The sequence below is a fragment of the Hydractinia symbiolongicarpus genome, chromosome 7 (assembly GCF_029227915.1).
Source record: "Hydractinia symbiolongicarpus strain clone_291-10 chromosome 7, HSymV2.1, whole genome shotgun sequence".
Taxonomy (NCBI): domain Eukaryota; kingdom Metazoa; phylum Cnidaria; class Hydrozoa; order Anthoathecata; family Hydractiniidae; genus Hydractinia; species Hydractinia symbiolongicarpus.
In genome coordinates, this window is record NC_079881.1 from 14,327,816 (window position 1) to 14,343,806 (window position 15,991).

Below are 15,991 nucleotides of genomic sequence, written 5' to 3' on the forward strand. Positions count from 1 at the left end.
TTGTGTTTCTTTTGTTTAAGAGAGTCCAAAAGTCCACACCTCGGCAGCCGCCGAAGTCGACTGTTTTTACGGCAGAAAACAAAGGAATCGAGAGAAACAAATATGGCAAGCCAAATTCACAAGTATTCGATATGCCTAGTATATCAATCGAAAAACTAGGTTTAACGGTAAGAAAAACTAGGTTTTTCGTTCCCGTGATCGAGATACTAGGTTTTTCGATTCGATAAACCTGGTATCTCAAAGTAAATTTTGTAAAAACTTGGTATTTCGGTCGAGATTCAAGGTTTCTAAAAAATACACCAGTGGATGGATAATAATCCAGTGTAGTGATGCATATCTATTTCGACTAAGTTAGGTTCCGCAAAAAACACCATTGACATCTTGTTCAATGCAGCGATGACTTTTTGCTAAAAAAAACCCTGCAAAAGCAGGTTTTGTTTATACTTTCATTTACCACTACGAGACAGTGATATTGAAGCTAGGAGAGAGAGAGAGGATCCTAGCTAAAGACAGGCAGTGTAAGATAACTATTGGTAGTATTATGTTTCCGTTCTAAGAAACAGCCATAGGGTATGCCCCAACTTAATTTTGCTTAAAGCAAACTTATGTTGGGGCTAGCTAGCACACTAATGATGACGAAGTAAAAAAAAAAGTGATCTTACCCCAGTAAGTGATCTTTTACTACTTAATAACAGTTACCTAGTTACCTACATCAAATTATATGGCTAGGCACCAAAAACATCTCTGCTGTTACTCATCATTTTGTTGTTCTCAGAATCCGTTTTAGATAAATAGATGTGCATATTTTACATGGCTAGCCTCACAAATATCGAGGGATATACCCTGTCTATTATTTCCAGGAGGGGCCATGGCGTAGATGGAGAGTCCTAGAGTATTTAATGCTCATTTTGAGCTACGCAGACCCAATTAGAGCCCGCGCTCTACTAGACAACTCCCGGCAACATCCAACGGCCCACACAGTGTGCCATCTTCCCAATTTCCCTCACATGGCTTGGGTTAACCCGGGGCTATGGTAACATTCACTCGCCCATGTTGAATCGCCGTCAAGAGGAATCGAACCCCGGTCTCCCGCACAGAGTACGAAAGCTATAACCACTAATCTACGGCGCCACATTACTACTGGAAATCAATAAAAAAAAGAGCTTGGTGAGCTTTAAGACAGGCATGTTTAGAAGTTCATTTAAGGACAGGCATTTTGGCATTTTTTAGACATATTTAATCGCACAATCAGTTTATGACACCTTATTAACTGATAACTATTTTTAACTGGTTAATAGACCTTTTTGAATGTTTACATTTTTCTGTGGGTAAGCCATTTTGGCTCTAACAACCGCATGGCAGGTAAAAAGATGTGGAAGCTTGCTTAAGAAATGTCCTATCAGACCATTTCTTTTTATGGAAACATTGTTGAGGCTTTAAACTATTATTGTAGATTGCTCTACATTCTGCTTGATATACCTATATATTCATTTAAAGTCTTAACAATACCTTTGTCCAAAGGAATAGACTGAACAAGACTTCCTTTCACCTAGCATGTACATCTTTTTGCCTACCAGGCAATTTCTAAAGCCAGAAGGCTTACTGTGAAAAATGTAAACATTCAAAAAAATCTCTCTCTATATATATATATATATATATACAAGTGCTTATTGGCTAAAAAGCCTTAACGACAGGCTTTACATATATATACTGCACCATATAACTTTTAATTTTGTAGCAGCAATAATGATAGCTATATGTAAACAAGTAACACTGCCGGGAAATCAAAAAACAAAACAATAAAAAAAGATAAACCGCAGTGTGTTTTTTTATCTATATTTTATGGTAAGCAGTTAATAAGCCATTCTTATTACCTGGAAAGTCTGTGGAGAGTTCTCTGGAATTTAAACTTGCACAAAAATTTCATGAATCAGGATCTTTCCTGCTAGAGTATTAGATTACCAAAGTAATTGAGAAAAATTGGCTAACTCTGAAACACTTTTTAAATTCTGGAAAACCTTGTTAGAAACTTTCCATATTTTGTCTCAGTGAGGACCCTAGCATACTATAAACAAGTATTTTTTTTTAGATATTTTGGGAGTTGTCGTATTGTATGAACTAAAAAGAGCAATGCATGTCATTATCATATGGAGTAGATACAAATGACTAAAGGAGTTATTTTTAAATCAATATGAAAAATACATGTTACTGTGTAAGAAAATACTGTACTTGAAAAATTTGTATTTTCATAACCTTGTTATAATTTTATTATATTCCATTTATTTAAAATTTAACATTTGTTTTTTGTTATCCTTGGGCTATGTCATTTTTTACTATTTGTCCACTTTTTACTATTTGTCCATTTATCCTATTTATTAATTTTTATTTGTGCTATATAAAATTTTGAATGCAATAAACATACACCAGGGGTACAATCAATAACAATTTTTTTATAATAAAAGCTTATTTATACCAATATTATTTCCAAGTCGGTGTGATGAAACTCGATGGACAAAAAAATTACTATTTTTGTGTACAAGTTGTTGGCTTTAGCATAAAGTTCTGCTGGGGAAATATACAATTTTTTTTAAAAAAAGTTTAGCTTCTGCTTGTATTGTATTCTGCAAATCTTGGAACGCTGATCAAATTAATGTATGGCATATATAAAAACGTTCGTTAGTAGTGCAGAAATTACGCCCAAAACGTTTTGCACGAAAATTAATACACTCGAAAATATTTCAATTTACTATATGGTATCCGCAATCTTAGAGGATATCAAGCTACAACCCTGGACACAATATTTGTGGAAATGGCCGTTTTTTGGCTGTTTCTCAAAATGGCTAAACAGCATTACTTCACCAGTACTATGCAGCTGGTAAGTTGTAAACGTTTTACTTTGACAAGGGTGTGGAGCCAAGTAACGAACGTCGAAAATGCGCTAGCTGCACTTTTTGCAATGTCTGTCTTATGACATAACTCATTCCACGTCCAGAAAGGCCCATAATATCGGGAAATTAGGGCGTGCCGACGGCAGCAAAAATTAGCACCGTTTAAGAGTTTGACAAGGACTCTTTACAAATTTAGAGTGCCTGTTATTTACATAGAAACGGCTTTCTCAATTGCTTGTAATTACGAACTTCGAAATTTCGTCCTTCTTTCCAATAATTTATGTCTGGGGTTGTAGGATATAATACTTTAAGGAAAGAGACTTTCGCGCAAAAAAAAATTCGCAGTACCAAAATCACCGCAAAATTTCAGGTTTGCGTTTAGGTTTTTTTAGAATTTTTTTTTGGAATAAACTTTTGCTTATATGAGGGTTTCGTATATATATTTAGGTTAAAAAAACGATCGAAAAACAGAAAATAATGATGACATCGCAATTTTAGAATGACGCTATTACGTATATTATTGACGTGTATAAGTCAGTGTTTTTTTTTTTACTTTGCCAAATGTTCAGTTTGAGGACTTTTTTTTCGAGACCAAATTTGACGGTAATTTAATTAGGCAGCTCACTCAGTATGTAGAGTTTCAGAGGCAAAAAGGATTAAAAATTCCATTTTCTTTTACCCGGAGCTAAACGTATATATACAGTGATACGTTTTTATTCCTTCTGAAAATATATTTAATATCTCGCAAATTTCTGACTTCCATTTTATGGAATTTCTATTCTTTAAATGCTCTTTCTTCCGATATCATAGATTTTAATTGGTGTAATATATGTTCTCAGAATAGTATAAGCTACTAATTCAGTCTATGCTACCGTAAATCTTCTAATATTCAGTAGAAAAATAATTTTCAAATACATCGAAAGTTTCCGCTGGAATAAATCTTCCAAAAGTGCTCTTCGACTTGGTTTTCGAGAATTCAGGTATCTAAGATGATTTCTGAGTGGTTTTAAACAAGTTTAGCAATTACGTGCTTTAGTTATTAGCTAAATTAAAGAACTAATGTTTTTGGAATATTCATTCCGAACGGACTCCTCAAAATTACGGGAAAATTTCGAGGGTCTTAAAAGACGGCACCTCCCAAAATTTTATTCGGTAAATCCTATTTGTTTTGATTTTATTCCAAAAAAGCTGATTTTCAAAATGTTGAACCTGAACATTTGGCAAAGTAAAAAAAAAACACTGACATAAAAAAAAGAGAACAAAAATTGTCTAGGTAACTTTAACGTTTTTAAAAATTTAAATATTTCGCGGAAATAAACTTTCGCGCTTTGATCAACTTTATAGCGTGTTTTGACGGAAGAAACTTTCGCGGAAAACAAGGCTAAATTACTGCGAATGTTTTATACTGTGAACGTTTCTTCCCTTAAAGTAGTCATTTGTCTTGTGCTGGATGGTTGGCTATATACCATCAAACAAGTAGCTTTGTTTTAAAAGAAGTACCCAACATGTTATTCGATCATGCACCGCTGTTGAAAAACGGGTCTTGAATATGTCTAAACTCGTCGCTAGTCAGTAATAGTTGCTATTGTTTTGTCAAGACATTTGGCAGACTAACTTTCCTATTGGGTTTGTGCTTTTCCCAATCTTAAGCGTAATGAAATTACTACAGTACTACAGTATAAGTTGTCTGTAAGAAGTCATTTGTCTTGTGTTGAATGTCAAGGTTGGCTATATACCATCAGACAAATCGCTACTTTTTAAAAGAATATTTAAAAGAATTGTTAATATAATCAAGGCTCGCGTGTGAAGTGACTTTATGCTACCGAACAAAAACACCCAGCCTCGATGATGTTTTGAGTCGCTAGTATTTGAAGTGGCAGAGTTAATTGCTCTTATGATATTAAAAGCGATATCTCTATAACATTAACCAACGAAACATAAACGTAATATAAAAACAAAAAGCTAAGATAGGCATTAAAATCACACTGTTTGTTTTTATCCACAGCCGTAAAAAGTACTTTAATCAATTTCTCGTTTTGTTAAAGTTTGCATTTTCCCTATACTTTTGCATGGATTTCACAGACAGATTTCAAAACTTACAGTGCAAAATATGCTAACTACCTCAAATTTGTACATAAAGTTCTGTTCACATTTTTCAAATAAAATGTATGCTCACTTTATCGGAGGTAATATCAACCTCAAAAATATGTTGTGGTTATTTGTAAAAAAATCAAAAAACCGATTTCTAATTTAGATATCAATGATGAAGGTCTCAGTTGAACTTAATGGTGAACCAAATTCTTACTGGAGTAACGATTTGTCTAATGAATGGATGGCCGAGCGGTCTACCGCAGGGTTTTTACATCACAAAACTAAATGATGCGTATCTTACCAAAAACTAACTTTATATTTTCAAAACTTAAAGTTCACACTCTTAAATAATAAAGACCTACTTGAAAATGCCCATACAAGTGGACAGTAACCTGTTTCAGATGCCACGAAAAATTTCCAATTATCTGGCGTTTCTTCCAAGTGCTGGGCCCTCCTGCATAAGGTATTGACATGGTTACGAAATATGAGACCGATGTATAAGTTAAGAAGGTTCTAATATCAAAAGGGGACTGCTCAAAAATTTGGTAAGCAATCATCACGTGCCTGTTTATCGTTCAAATTTTCCAATTTAGACAAGATTTGATTTATAATACAAATCAATTGGCCCAGTGCCCTTTAGAAATTAGGATAAGTTCACCAAACAACACATTTTCATACCAGAGATGTACGCAACTATATTTTTATCATCACCTGGTACCCCGTCCATAAGCAGTTCCACGTGATGGTAAAGATACGGTTGCGTGCATCTCTGGTATGAAAAATGTGTTTTTTGGTGGTATATAGCTAACTTAGACGTTTGATGAGTGAACCTTCCATAATTCTAAATGGTGCTAAGCCAATTCGTTTTTATTAGTTTCGACCCGTGTATAGATTTTATAATTTGAGTCGTAAACTATTATACCTATTAGCGGTTAGTTAAGGTGATCTGCCTATCGACGGAGATCACAGGTTGAAAAATAGTTCCAATTAAAATTATGATAAATATATATATATACGCATTGAAAAAATATTATAAAATTTTAGACTAAGAAGAGACAATGGCACATGGTGATTAGAGAACGCTGGTAGAGGCTGAAGAAGGCTAAAAACACAATAAAGGAAGAGAAATCAAACGTGCGTAGTAATAGTAGAAGACAAAAGGTGTATTTGTGTTTATATTTACTTGTGTTCTGGTAGGACAAAAAGACTTTCAGATGCGATTTAAATTTGATGAAAATGTGTTACGTTCGATTGAATTAGCATTATAAATAATTTCGCAATCGTTGCTCAATTCAAGATGACGATACGAACTCATTTTATTCGTTAAAAAAACATTAATTTCGTCTTCTCATCGTTGAAAAGACGATTCTGTTTGGGTGACCAACCAGATAAACGTCCTCAAGTGATTTGGCACATGTTTTCAAAATTTTCACTTTGGGATTTAGGTTGAATATAGTGTCGTCAGCAGATTGTGTTGTATTTAAAGAAATATTCTGAGCATAGATCCATAACGTACAAGTTAAATAGAATTGGACCTAAAATGCTACCTTGAGGAACTCCAAAATACATAGGTTGCGAGTTTAATGTTATATCATATCTTAAACAAACTGTTTTCTTTCAGAAAGATAGTCATGAATTATCAATAAGTTTTTTTTTGTGAAATTCATTTGATATAATTTGAGAAGTAAAGATTCATAATGTGCAATATCAAATGCTTTCAAGTAGTCAATTAAAACAACCAGGGTTACCTTTATTCATAGCTTTGCGTTGTTGTCGAGTTTCTCTCACTGTAACCTGGTTGTGTTCCATTAACTAAAGACTTTTTATCTATATAGTCACAAAGCTGTTCAATATGACACGTTCGTATAACTTTGACGGTAACGCGGAAATTGGTCTTTTCAATTTTTGGAACAGAAAAGATTGTTTTATCAATACGTGTGGATTATATGTACAAGTGGTGATGTGACAAAATCGCCAACTGGTGTTAGATATTTGACTGGAATGCTATCCCAGCCGGCACAAAGAGCTCTAAAAGACGTCTTTCAGACATCTTTCGCATTTCTAAAAGACGTCTTTTTTAGCGCTGATTTGTCCGTTTATAATGTATCTTTTTTAAGCGTCTAAAAAGATGCATTTCAAAAGACCTCTTTTAGACATCTCTTAAACGTCTTTCCAAAAATATCTATTAAGAAATTCTTTTCCGACGCGTCTTTTTAAAGACATCTTTTAGACCTTTTACAGATGTAGAAGCGACTAAAATGCATCTTTAATGCAACTTTTTAAATGCATCTTTAGAAAGACATCTTTTATCTATCTATAAGACGTCTTCCTTGGTTTTTATTGTTTTTATTGTTTTGTGTTTTTTTATTTAACTTTTTAGAAAAAATAAGCATTTTTAATATTTAAGACATTTACGTTAACGTTGAAACGTACATTTTTAATAAATTGCAGAAATAACGATATCAAAGACGACAAATATTTTGCGATAAAAATATTCTGAACTTTTTATATCAAACTCGTATTGACACTTTAAACAATAAATATATTTTACAATTACAGTAAGCAAATATAATCGGAAATAAATAAATAAAATAATATTAACAATAAACACTATACAATTAAATCATTCATATTCATATTTACAAATTGTAATTATTAAAATATTCTGTGTTACGAATTCTACCTATGAACTTATTCATGCGTAGAGATGTACACTAATTTCTACGTCAGTTTTTAAATAAAGCATGCCATTTAAGCATAAATTGGAACTCTAGTCGAAGAAATCTTAAGCATATTGAGCTTAGGCCATAGGAAAGAATCACCTTAAAAATTCTGTGAAAATTGCTAGTAGTTGAAATTTGTCGTAACGCTTGCAAGCCCGAAATAAACAAAATAAATATTTAATATGAAAACAAGTAGAACAATCATTCTTGAAGTTAGTGATAATTTTTAACTTTATTTTAATTATCAGTGTGTCGTATTTTTAATGAGTATTCGTTATTATTGATATGTAAGTTATTTATAAATTTGCTATTAATGGTCTTAGTGTTCACTTGCTAAAGTACAGAAGTACTGGTTCATACTATAGTGTCTCGGTTGGCTATATACCACCACACAACATGTTGTACCTAGCAGAAATGCACGCAACTATATTTTTACCATTGCGTGGAACTGCTTATCGACGGGCGTCACACTTACTATGCGTTGATAAGTACAATAGTTTACGATTCAATTTATCAACTCTAAACACGGGTCGAAATTAATAAGAATCAATTGGCTTAGTGCCCTTCAGAATTTTGGAAGGTGCACTCATCAAACTAAGTGTGTCGGTTGGCTATATACCACCACACAACATGTTGTACCTAGCAGAAATGCACGCAACTATATTTTTACCACCGCTAGGAACTGTTTATCGACGGGGACTACACTTACTATGCGCTAATAAGTATAATAGTTTACGATTCAATTTATCGATTCTATCCACGGATTGAAACTAATTAAAATTAATTGGCTCTGTGCCCTTCAGAGTTTTGAAAGTTGCACTCATCAAACTAGGCTGCTGAAAATCTTCGTACGATATCGAGTTGATTGTGTCAGATGGCTACATACCACCAAGCAACAGGAACCTTTTTGGTAGCTATTCCATGTGTCTTTTTTAAATGGGTGTCCAAACGGTCGAGATAACTAGAATAAAAAATGCAAATGTTGCCTCAGATAATTAATTTTTCATTGTTTTAAAACATAACCGGATTGTTTCTTGTGGAGACGATGTAATTTTATCAGTTTATGGAAAGCTCTATTATGAACTGTTTTCCTGTCAGCTTTGAATCTTGATTTTACTATATCACAAGGGTTACGAAGAACGACAGGTTAATGTTTATGAGCTAAATACTGTGAAATATAAACGTACCGTCCGCATAAAGAACATGGTAATGGCTTATGCTGACCGTGATGGGAAAGTTTCATTATGAAATTGAACATCCGAATTTGACGAGATTTGAAAAATCGTCCATGGTATCTTGTCCATTGATGTAACGACACCAGATGGCTATCAACGTGTTGCCCTTGATAGTCACAACCACTGACAGGACACATCACAATGTATCGAGATCTATTGTTGCTTCTGCTCTCCACAACAGCGTCAACACTCCCAAGTTCTGATGTTATTTTTTTTCTGATACGACAACCCCTAAACACCAAATGTGAGATTATTATTTCATATACAGATGGGGAAGACAGTTCAGCAAAACCAAAACTTACATTTTATGTACTACATGCTGCACAACAACATCGCAGTTTTCCAATTTTTCAGGCAATACCCCAGACAATACACCTAATGTATAAAGCAATAACAAATTTTCAAACTGAAAATCCTAAGCACAAAATGTTCATATTATTATAGGAATAAGAAAAAGTACCTTTGCTTATTTCCTCGAGTGACCACCGCATATTATGTAAGATTGATTATGGTCTAAAAAAATCAATGTCAGGTTTGTAACTAAGGTAAAGAAAGCACTGTTCAATAAGTACCTTAAGTGGCTTAATTTTTCGCATGGGTTAAATTTCCTGGCCAAATTTTTTTTTAAAAAATTAAAAATGGAACGTTTTTCAAAATTGAACCAATAGTCATCCCTCTATAGCATCGACATGGTCTACGCCTTGTTTTTTGGTTCTAATCCCCAAAATAACTTAAAATACTACGAACAAAATATCCCCAAATTGTCGCGAAAATAAATAAAAGACAGCACACTTGTAAAAACAATTCTAATCTTGAAAATGGAAAAAAAACTTCCAAAACGTTGATAAAAATCCTGTTTTTATATTCTGAAGATATACAAGTCCACTCACTTCGAAAATAAATCCTCGCGAAATATTCAGAAACAGTCAATTCACAGAAGGAAATTAACATCACTCGTCATCAGTTTTTACGGTTATATTAATTGTTATATGATAAACAATATTTATTACATGTTCACTTTTGTAGCAAAGTAACCTATTTTCCGTCAAACACACGAGATCTTTAAATCGGATAAATGCTAACGATCCATTGTCGCGTCAAATAATTTTCTAGATATATGGATTCGATTGAAGAAATGCTCGATATAAATTAAATAGGCTCCACACTTACTAAACGAATGATCTTCCAAACCTTGTACAAGACATTCAATGATAATTAAAAAAAATAAAGGATAAAGCTTTAAGATATATGTGCTCAGTCTCAGCGATTATTACGTACAAATTCCACTACTTTTATATATATGTCAATCCCATATTGATCGGAATCGGCTTGGGTGTTAATACTTTGCTCTAATAGTTGTAGTTTCACCGCTGTCAATGGTGCGGGGAATCTTTGTAAAACAGCTGTAATACCGCTAGGTTCTATCAGACGATTACTCCGTAAAAACCTTGTAATTAAATCCTCTATTTCACGTAAACTTCTGCGGTGAAGGTTATCCATCGCTGTCGATTGAAATTGCTGTGAAAAAATTCCTCCACTGATCCAAAGCTGAAGAGGTGTCTGGTGATGTTCCGTTCGCATTTTATGGTTGTTATGCGCATCCTTCCATTTCTGCAAGTCTCGATCAATGCGTTTTGCAAATGTGTGATGTAAACAAAACATGTGTATGGGATCCTCTACGTCTAAGATGTCATACTAAGAAGAAAAAACTGTTTATAATGGCTACGTTGCTCCTCCAATTTTGCCTTTTGACAAAACGAACACGTTTTTCAGTTTTTCGTATTTTTTAAATTTCGTGATAATGTCACACTAAAGGCACTGATATTAAAAATTGTGATGTGTTATTTTGTTGTTTTCATGACGGTCCTTTGTCTCTGAACAGCCCAAAAAAGCCTAGTATGAATAGGGTTAACAGTACTTACATTTTCCATATGGAGAAACGTATCTTTATACTTAGCAACAACCTTTTCGTGGACGTCTTTCCACAATCTTTCGATTCTTTGATTATGAACCGACTTCCCCCTCATAAAACTCCCTCTATTCTGTCCATTCGCTAATTTCATGAAAGATTCTACGTGGTTAAATTCGCTTCCCCCATCAGCGCGCATTCTCCCAGGAATTCCACAAGATCTTATACTTTCCAGGAAAAAATCAAAAGCCGTTTTCGCCAAGTTATCTGTTGATATTCTAAGCATTGGTACAAATCTTGAGTAGCCATCGATAATTCCATGGATAACAAAATTCCATCTACAAAGAAATTTTGCATTACTTCATTTTTACAAGAAAAGTTATTTTCTGTATTTTAGCTTGAAATTCTTATTTATTCTTGAGTTTGAAGTTATCTTTAAATACATATAATAAAATGTCAGTACCTCAGATTCACTTTTGTATTGAGTTGAGTTTCTGAGAATGAGTTTCTTATTTGTGTGGAAAAAATAAATATTTGGTAGTAAAGGGAAGTATTGTCTTATCCTATCATCAAATCGTTGTTCTGTGAGGCCAAGTGACAATGAAATTGAGCATGGTTCTTTTTTTTCGAAATTATAACAGTCACGCGGAAAACCTAAAAATAAAATGCACATAATTATTAGTCATTTTTCCTTTGTTAGGTAGGGCAATAGTGCTACCTTGTTACCCTGCTGGATGTTTTACTTAAACCTACCGTAGCCACTATTAATATGTTCTAATAAAAGAGGATCAGCAGAGCCATTTGTCAGTTTTCGGAATTTTGGAATTTTTGATGCGTCTGGGAGATGATAAAACTTTGCCTTTGTCGTAGATGGTAAAGGACCCCTTTTTTTTCTGCGTTTTTTTGTTTTCTCTGGAATTTAAAAACTATGAAGTCTTAAGGTTTCCATGTTGCTTAAGCAGGCAGCTGCGTTTGTAGAGAACAATCATCATCATCATCATCATCATCATCATCATCATCATCAGAGAATGTGATATTTTCTGGAAAGGTAATATTATTTTTTGGCAACGTTGTCAAAACACTTTGCATCGCATTTGAAACACCTTCATCATTTCCAGAACTTGGAACACTGGACATAATAGTAATTGAAACGAGATGGTGTAATTTTACAAGGAGAATTGTGGAAGTAACGGCTTCCTAGTGATGATAGCAAAGTCAAACTATTTACCAAAAGAAGCAACATCTTGTGTAACTGGTGCATGTGAGAGTGTAGACAACATATCAACTTGAGAACCTAATACAAAACAAATACCATCATGCTTGTATTTGAGATCTATTTACCGTCTGTATTTAAACTGATCTTGCATTAATTTGAAGACGTAAAAATTATCATTTGACTTAACAGCACACAAAACTCAAGTTTTTTTTGTGTGTTGCAACAAAGAGAAAAAATTATTCCTCATAAGTGGTGGTGATGTGTATGTCATTACCTAATACAGATGAAAGTGAAGAGTTTGATATTGTTGTAGATTTCGAAGTAATGGTACTTGCAGAAGATGGTAAACTTTGTGAATTAGTATCTTGTTGAAAAGCTATAAAGTAAATATTATTACATCATGCTTTTAAAACCTCTTTTTTATAAATTTATAAAAACTATCATTTTGCAATGAAGTAATTTCACAAACAGGATTTTTTATTATACAGTACCGGTCCTCAATCCCCTTCTGATAACCCACCTTCTTAAGGGAGAACCAACGAATGATGACATGTTCTGCTTAAATTGTTTATTTCAAAGCCAATATGAAGTGTGAAATTTGTTACGCCTTTATTAGCTCTGGTCAAAAGGGGCTTATGGTCGCTACCATGACAGTGGCTACACAGAAACGCTATTCGGTAAATTAATAAGATTTATGACGTAACAATGTGATAGTAATATCAGCTCAAGGTGAGGTGGACCAATATAATGTGCTAAATTTTTCAAATAATTCATAATGCACCCCAAAAAGCAAGCAACCCAAAAACCACACAGTTAGAAAATATAGAATTGAAAATCTCAAGATTGTTGAGCATTGGTTTGTTTTCAACCACAGGGGATTAGACATTGCCCAATATTGAAACTTTGGACAATGTGAAAAAACACCATTGACCAAGTTTAGGGACAAAATTTGGACAAAAAATAGAGTAAATAGAAAAAAATGGTATGCAATGTTGTTTTTGTGATATGAACAAACATATTTATTACAAAAAAACATGTGCGCAGATTTTGTCGTTAGTTCTCCTTAAAAAAAGCTCTATAATTTCTAGCTAAAAGAGGGATTCATACATTGCAATTAAATGTTATAAAAAGATCTACATAAATGTATCTATGCATACTTCTCTAAAACTTAAAAACAGAACTGATTTATATATGTACCTGATGAAGGGATGGAAGTGCTGTTTCTTCCATGTAACCCCCTCCTTTCCATTCTTGGAAAAATAAGACCTGAACATATTAAAAAGGAAATATCTTGCACTTAGATAAAAAATGGTTTCTGAAACATTTAAAACTTTGTATCAGTGCGGGACTGAATGTAAATGGATGCATCATGAATATCTTAACTAATCAAAACCATTCCACATTGCAGTGTCAGTATTGCGTGTTATTCTGTTCTGCAAACAATGTGCTGTTTTGTATTGTTTTGTACAGGTAAACAGAGCGCAGCTTAGCAGACTGAGTAGGACCTGAGTAGGTAAAAGGAACTGCACATGAGTACAACAACAATGTCAAGAGGTGTATTTCTAGTTTGAAAAAAGACACCCAGGACATGCAAAAAAATTAATATAACATTTCACAAACCTAAGACTAGTGTTGCTATGAGAATTTTCTGGCAACGATGGCAAATTTCCAGTACTTCTAAAGTAAGGAGAATTCACCATTCTTCTGAAATCTCTCCCTGTACCGCGGTGTTGTGAGCCGTTAGTAGGCATCTTCTTCCTAACTCCTGCTCTCAGGTATACTTCTTGTGGTTTTGGTCTTTTGCTTTTGGATATGACGTTCTGTTCTTCTCTCAAGTTGCAGAAAGAGCTTGTGAAGCAAACCATGTGGGATGAAGAAATAAATACCCCCATAGTGAAATACGCGGGACAATCAATTTCATTCTTCTCATTGATTTTATTCTTCTTTTTTTGAATTTTGATAAACTAAGTTTCTTGAGCGAGAAACCTTGTTTCTCGTCATCGCGGAATGTTTTTATTTAAAATATATCTATTAGCCATAAACTGAGTGCACATTTGCAGGGCAGCTTGATCGAAAAACCTGGTTTTTCGAGCGAGATACCAGGTTTCTCGCGAGAAACATGAAAACTCGTCCGATAAACCAGGTTTTTCGATCGATAAACCGGGTTTCTCGAAGGTACCGTTGATATACAAGGTATATCGAATAATTGTGAACTAGCTGTTTCCCGTGGAAGAGTCCACTGTATTCTCATTTAATTTATGTAGCAGATATACGTCCATAAAAAAAAACAATACAGCAGTGCGCATCTTACATCTGCATTATTATATAAATGACCAAAAAAATGAAGGTGTCCAATTACTGCTCTGACCATCTGACAAATGCGAAAATTCAGAAAGAAGTTTTCAAAAGCATTTTAACATACATCTCATCCATAAAATTTAAATCACTCAAAACGTCACATATATACAAAAAAGCAGATCAATGTCAAACACAAATCTTTCTCATTGTATATGTTAAAGTCAGTTAGTTTATTGCAAACCCTGCCGAAGGTTGATACAAAATGTGAGAAATAAACAATAAATTGTGCCTAAGTAGAAATTTTTATCTAAGGTGTTAAATAGGGATTTGCAAGGATAAATTATAATGCAATAAAATGTTTTGATATATTGCATACGGTCCTTCCTCACTAAACTTTAGACACTAAACTTTAATTTCAACAAAAAAAACTGTGTTTAAACCTAAAATTAATAAAGGCCTTTTAGCAACTTGCATGCTGTTTTACCATCAATAAAGTAAACAAAATTTCAAATCTCACATAGTATTCTGTCACAAATGTTTTCATAAAATATATATAAAAGTCATATATAAGAGTCATGTTAAACAACAGCAATCAATCTAAAAGTTCATTTTATGTCAATTTTTGCACCAAATTTGCAACAAAAAATACAAATTCTAAATAATACTAAAATCTCTTATTTTGGTCCTTCGCATACCAACGGTCTCCCACAAAAGTTTAATCAAAATGAAAAAAATGAGAGGTAACGACAAAATCAAAGTTTGCAGAATGTAATAATTTTGGTACATATATCTACTGCAAATGCCCTTAAAAACAATATTTTAATCCAAAATGCCAAATAAAAACAGTTTGCAACAAAAATCAGTTATTTCGATGATACTGCATACACTCTTTCCCCACAAAAGCTTCACAAACTGTAAAAAAAAAATGGTTGTAGTGAGTGCTTCTGATTCAACAAAAATCAGGGTTTTTTGACATTTTGTATCTTGTCCTTACCCATTAAATCTTACACAAAATTTCAAGGATCAGTCATTTCGGTATATTGCGCAGAGTCCTCCCCGGTAAGAATTTATACAAATTATAGAAAAAAAAAGCTTGCAAGGTGTAAAATCGAATTCTTCTTTTGTGTATATATGGTCCTTCCTCGCAAAATTAACATAAAATGTCAAAAAGGTTCAGATATAACATCTAACACAACAAAAATCAGTTCTATCAGTATATGTCATGCCATTGTCTTACACAAAATGTTCCCCTTAAAGTTTCACAGACACAGCCTGTAAATTATAAACAACTAAGATCAGGTATTTTAATCTATTTTATACCATTCTGTCCCAAATAATTTATATAAAATGTAAAAATTGAGTGGTAAACAGAAATTTATATACATATATATATAATGTCAGAGTTGAATTTCTTATTTTAATATAAAACATGAAAGGCTTGTAAGGTGTAAAGCCAAATTCTACAAAAATTAGTTCTTTCGGTATATTGCATGATCCTTGTGTCACAAAAGTTAACACAAAATTTCAAAAGAAAAGCAAAATAGTTTGTATATATTATATATACCATGTATAAACATAAATGAAAAGTCACCCCAGTCTTCCCTGTACATTTTTTACCGTAAATGTAAAAA

At 33.3% G+C, this 15,991-nt stretch overlaps 1 protein-coding gene and 1 long non-coding RNA gene across 10 annotated transcripts; one reads left to right on the forward strand and one right to left on the reverse strand.

Annotated features, from left to right (window-relative positions):
- The first annotated feature begins 25 nt into the window (after window positions 1–25).
- On the forward strand, window positions 26–8,005 carry LOC130648974 (uncharacterized). 3 transcript variants are annotated; one of them, XR_008982986.1, is made up of 4 exons: window positions 26–167; window positions 2,090–5,524; window positions 6,024–6,140; window positions 6,815–8,005. It is a non-coding gene; the product is annotated as an uncharacterized LOC130648974 (long non-coding RNA). The 3 variants fall into 3 exon arrangements; XR_008982987.1 differs by having other exon boundaries at window positions 6,024–6,113; XR_008982985.1 differs by having other exon boundaries at window positions 6,024–8,005.
- Window positions 8,006–14,110, reverse strand: LOC130648970 (uncharacterized). 7 transcript variants are annotated; one of them, XM_057455131.1, is made up of 7 exons: window positions 11,600–14,103; window positions 11,310–11,500; window positions 10,860–11,184; window positions 9,398–10,632; window positions 9,240–9,312; window positions 8,890–9,168; window positions 8,006–8,663 (listed from the first exon to the last, which is right to left on the reverse strand). In XM_057455131.1, exons 4-7 carry the CDS (start codon window positions 9,426–9,428, stop codon window positions 8,573–8,575), a joined length of 474 nt encoding a protein of 157 aa, XP_057311114.1. In that variant the 5' UTR covers window positions 9,429–10,632; window positions 10,860–11,184; window positions 11,310–11,500; window positions 11,600–14,103; the 3' UTR covers window positions 8,006–8,572. The 7 variants fall into 7 exon arrangements, with proteins under 7 accessions (XP_057311114.1, XP_057311111.1, XP_057311112.1 ...); XM_057455128.1 differs by lacking the exons at window positions 8,006–8,663; window positions 8,890–9,168; window positions 9,240–9,312 and having other exon boundaries at window positions 9,779–10,632; window positions 11,600–12,140; window positions 12,337–12,438; window positions 13,683–14,110; XM_057455129.1 differs by lacking the exons at window positions 8,006–8,663; window positions 8,890–9,168; window positions 9,240–9,312 and having other exon boundaries at window positions 9,779–10,632; window positions 11,600–12,140; window positions 12,337–12,438; window positions 13,260–14,110.
- Between the last annotated feature and the right edge of the window lie 1,881 nt (window positions 14,111–15,991).

What these genes read in the sequence shown, in the direction of transcription:
- LOC130648970 (XM_057455128.1), bottom strand. Translation starts at nt 11,132, where the DNA reads ATGCTTAGAATATCAACAGATAACTTGGCGAAAACGGCTTTTGATTTT. An exon ending in CGTTTCTCCATATGGAAAAT is followed by an intron (nt 10,633 to 10,859) that starts GTAAGTACTGTT and finishes TTTTCTTCTTAG; the next exon opens with TATGACATCTTAGACGTAGA.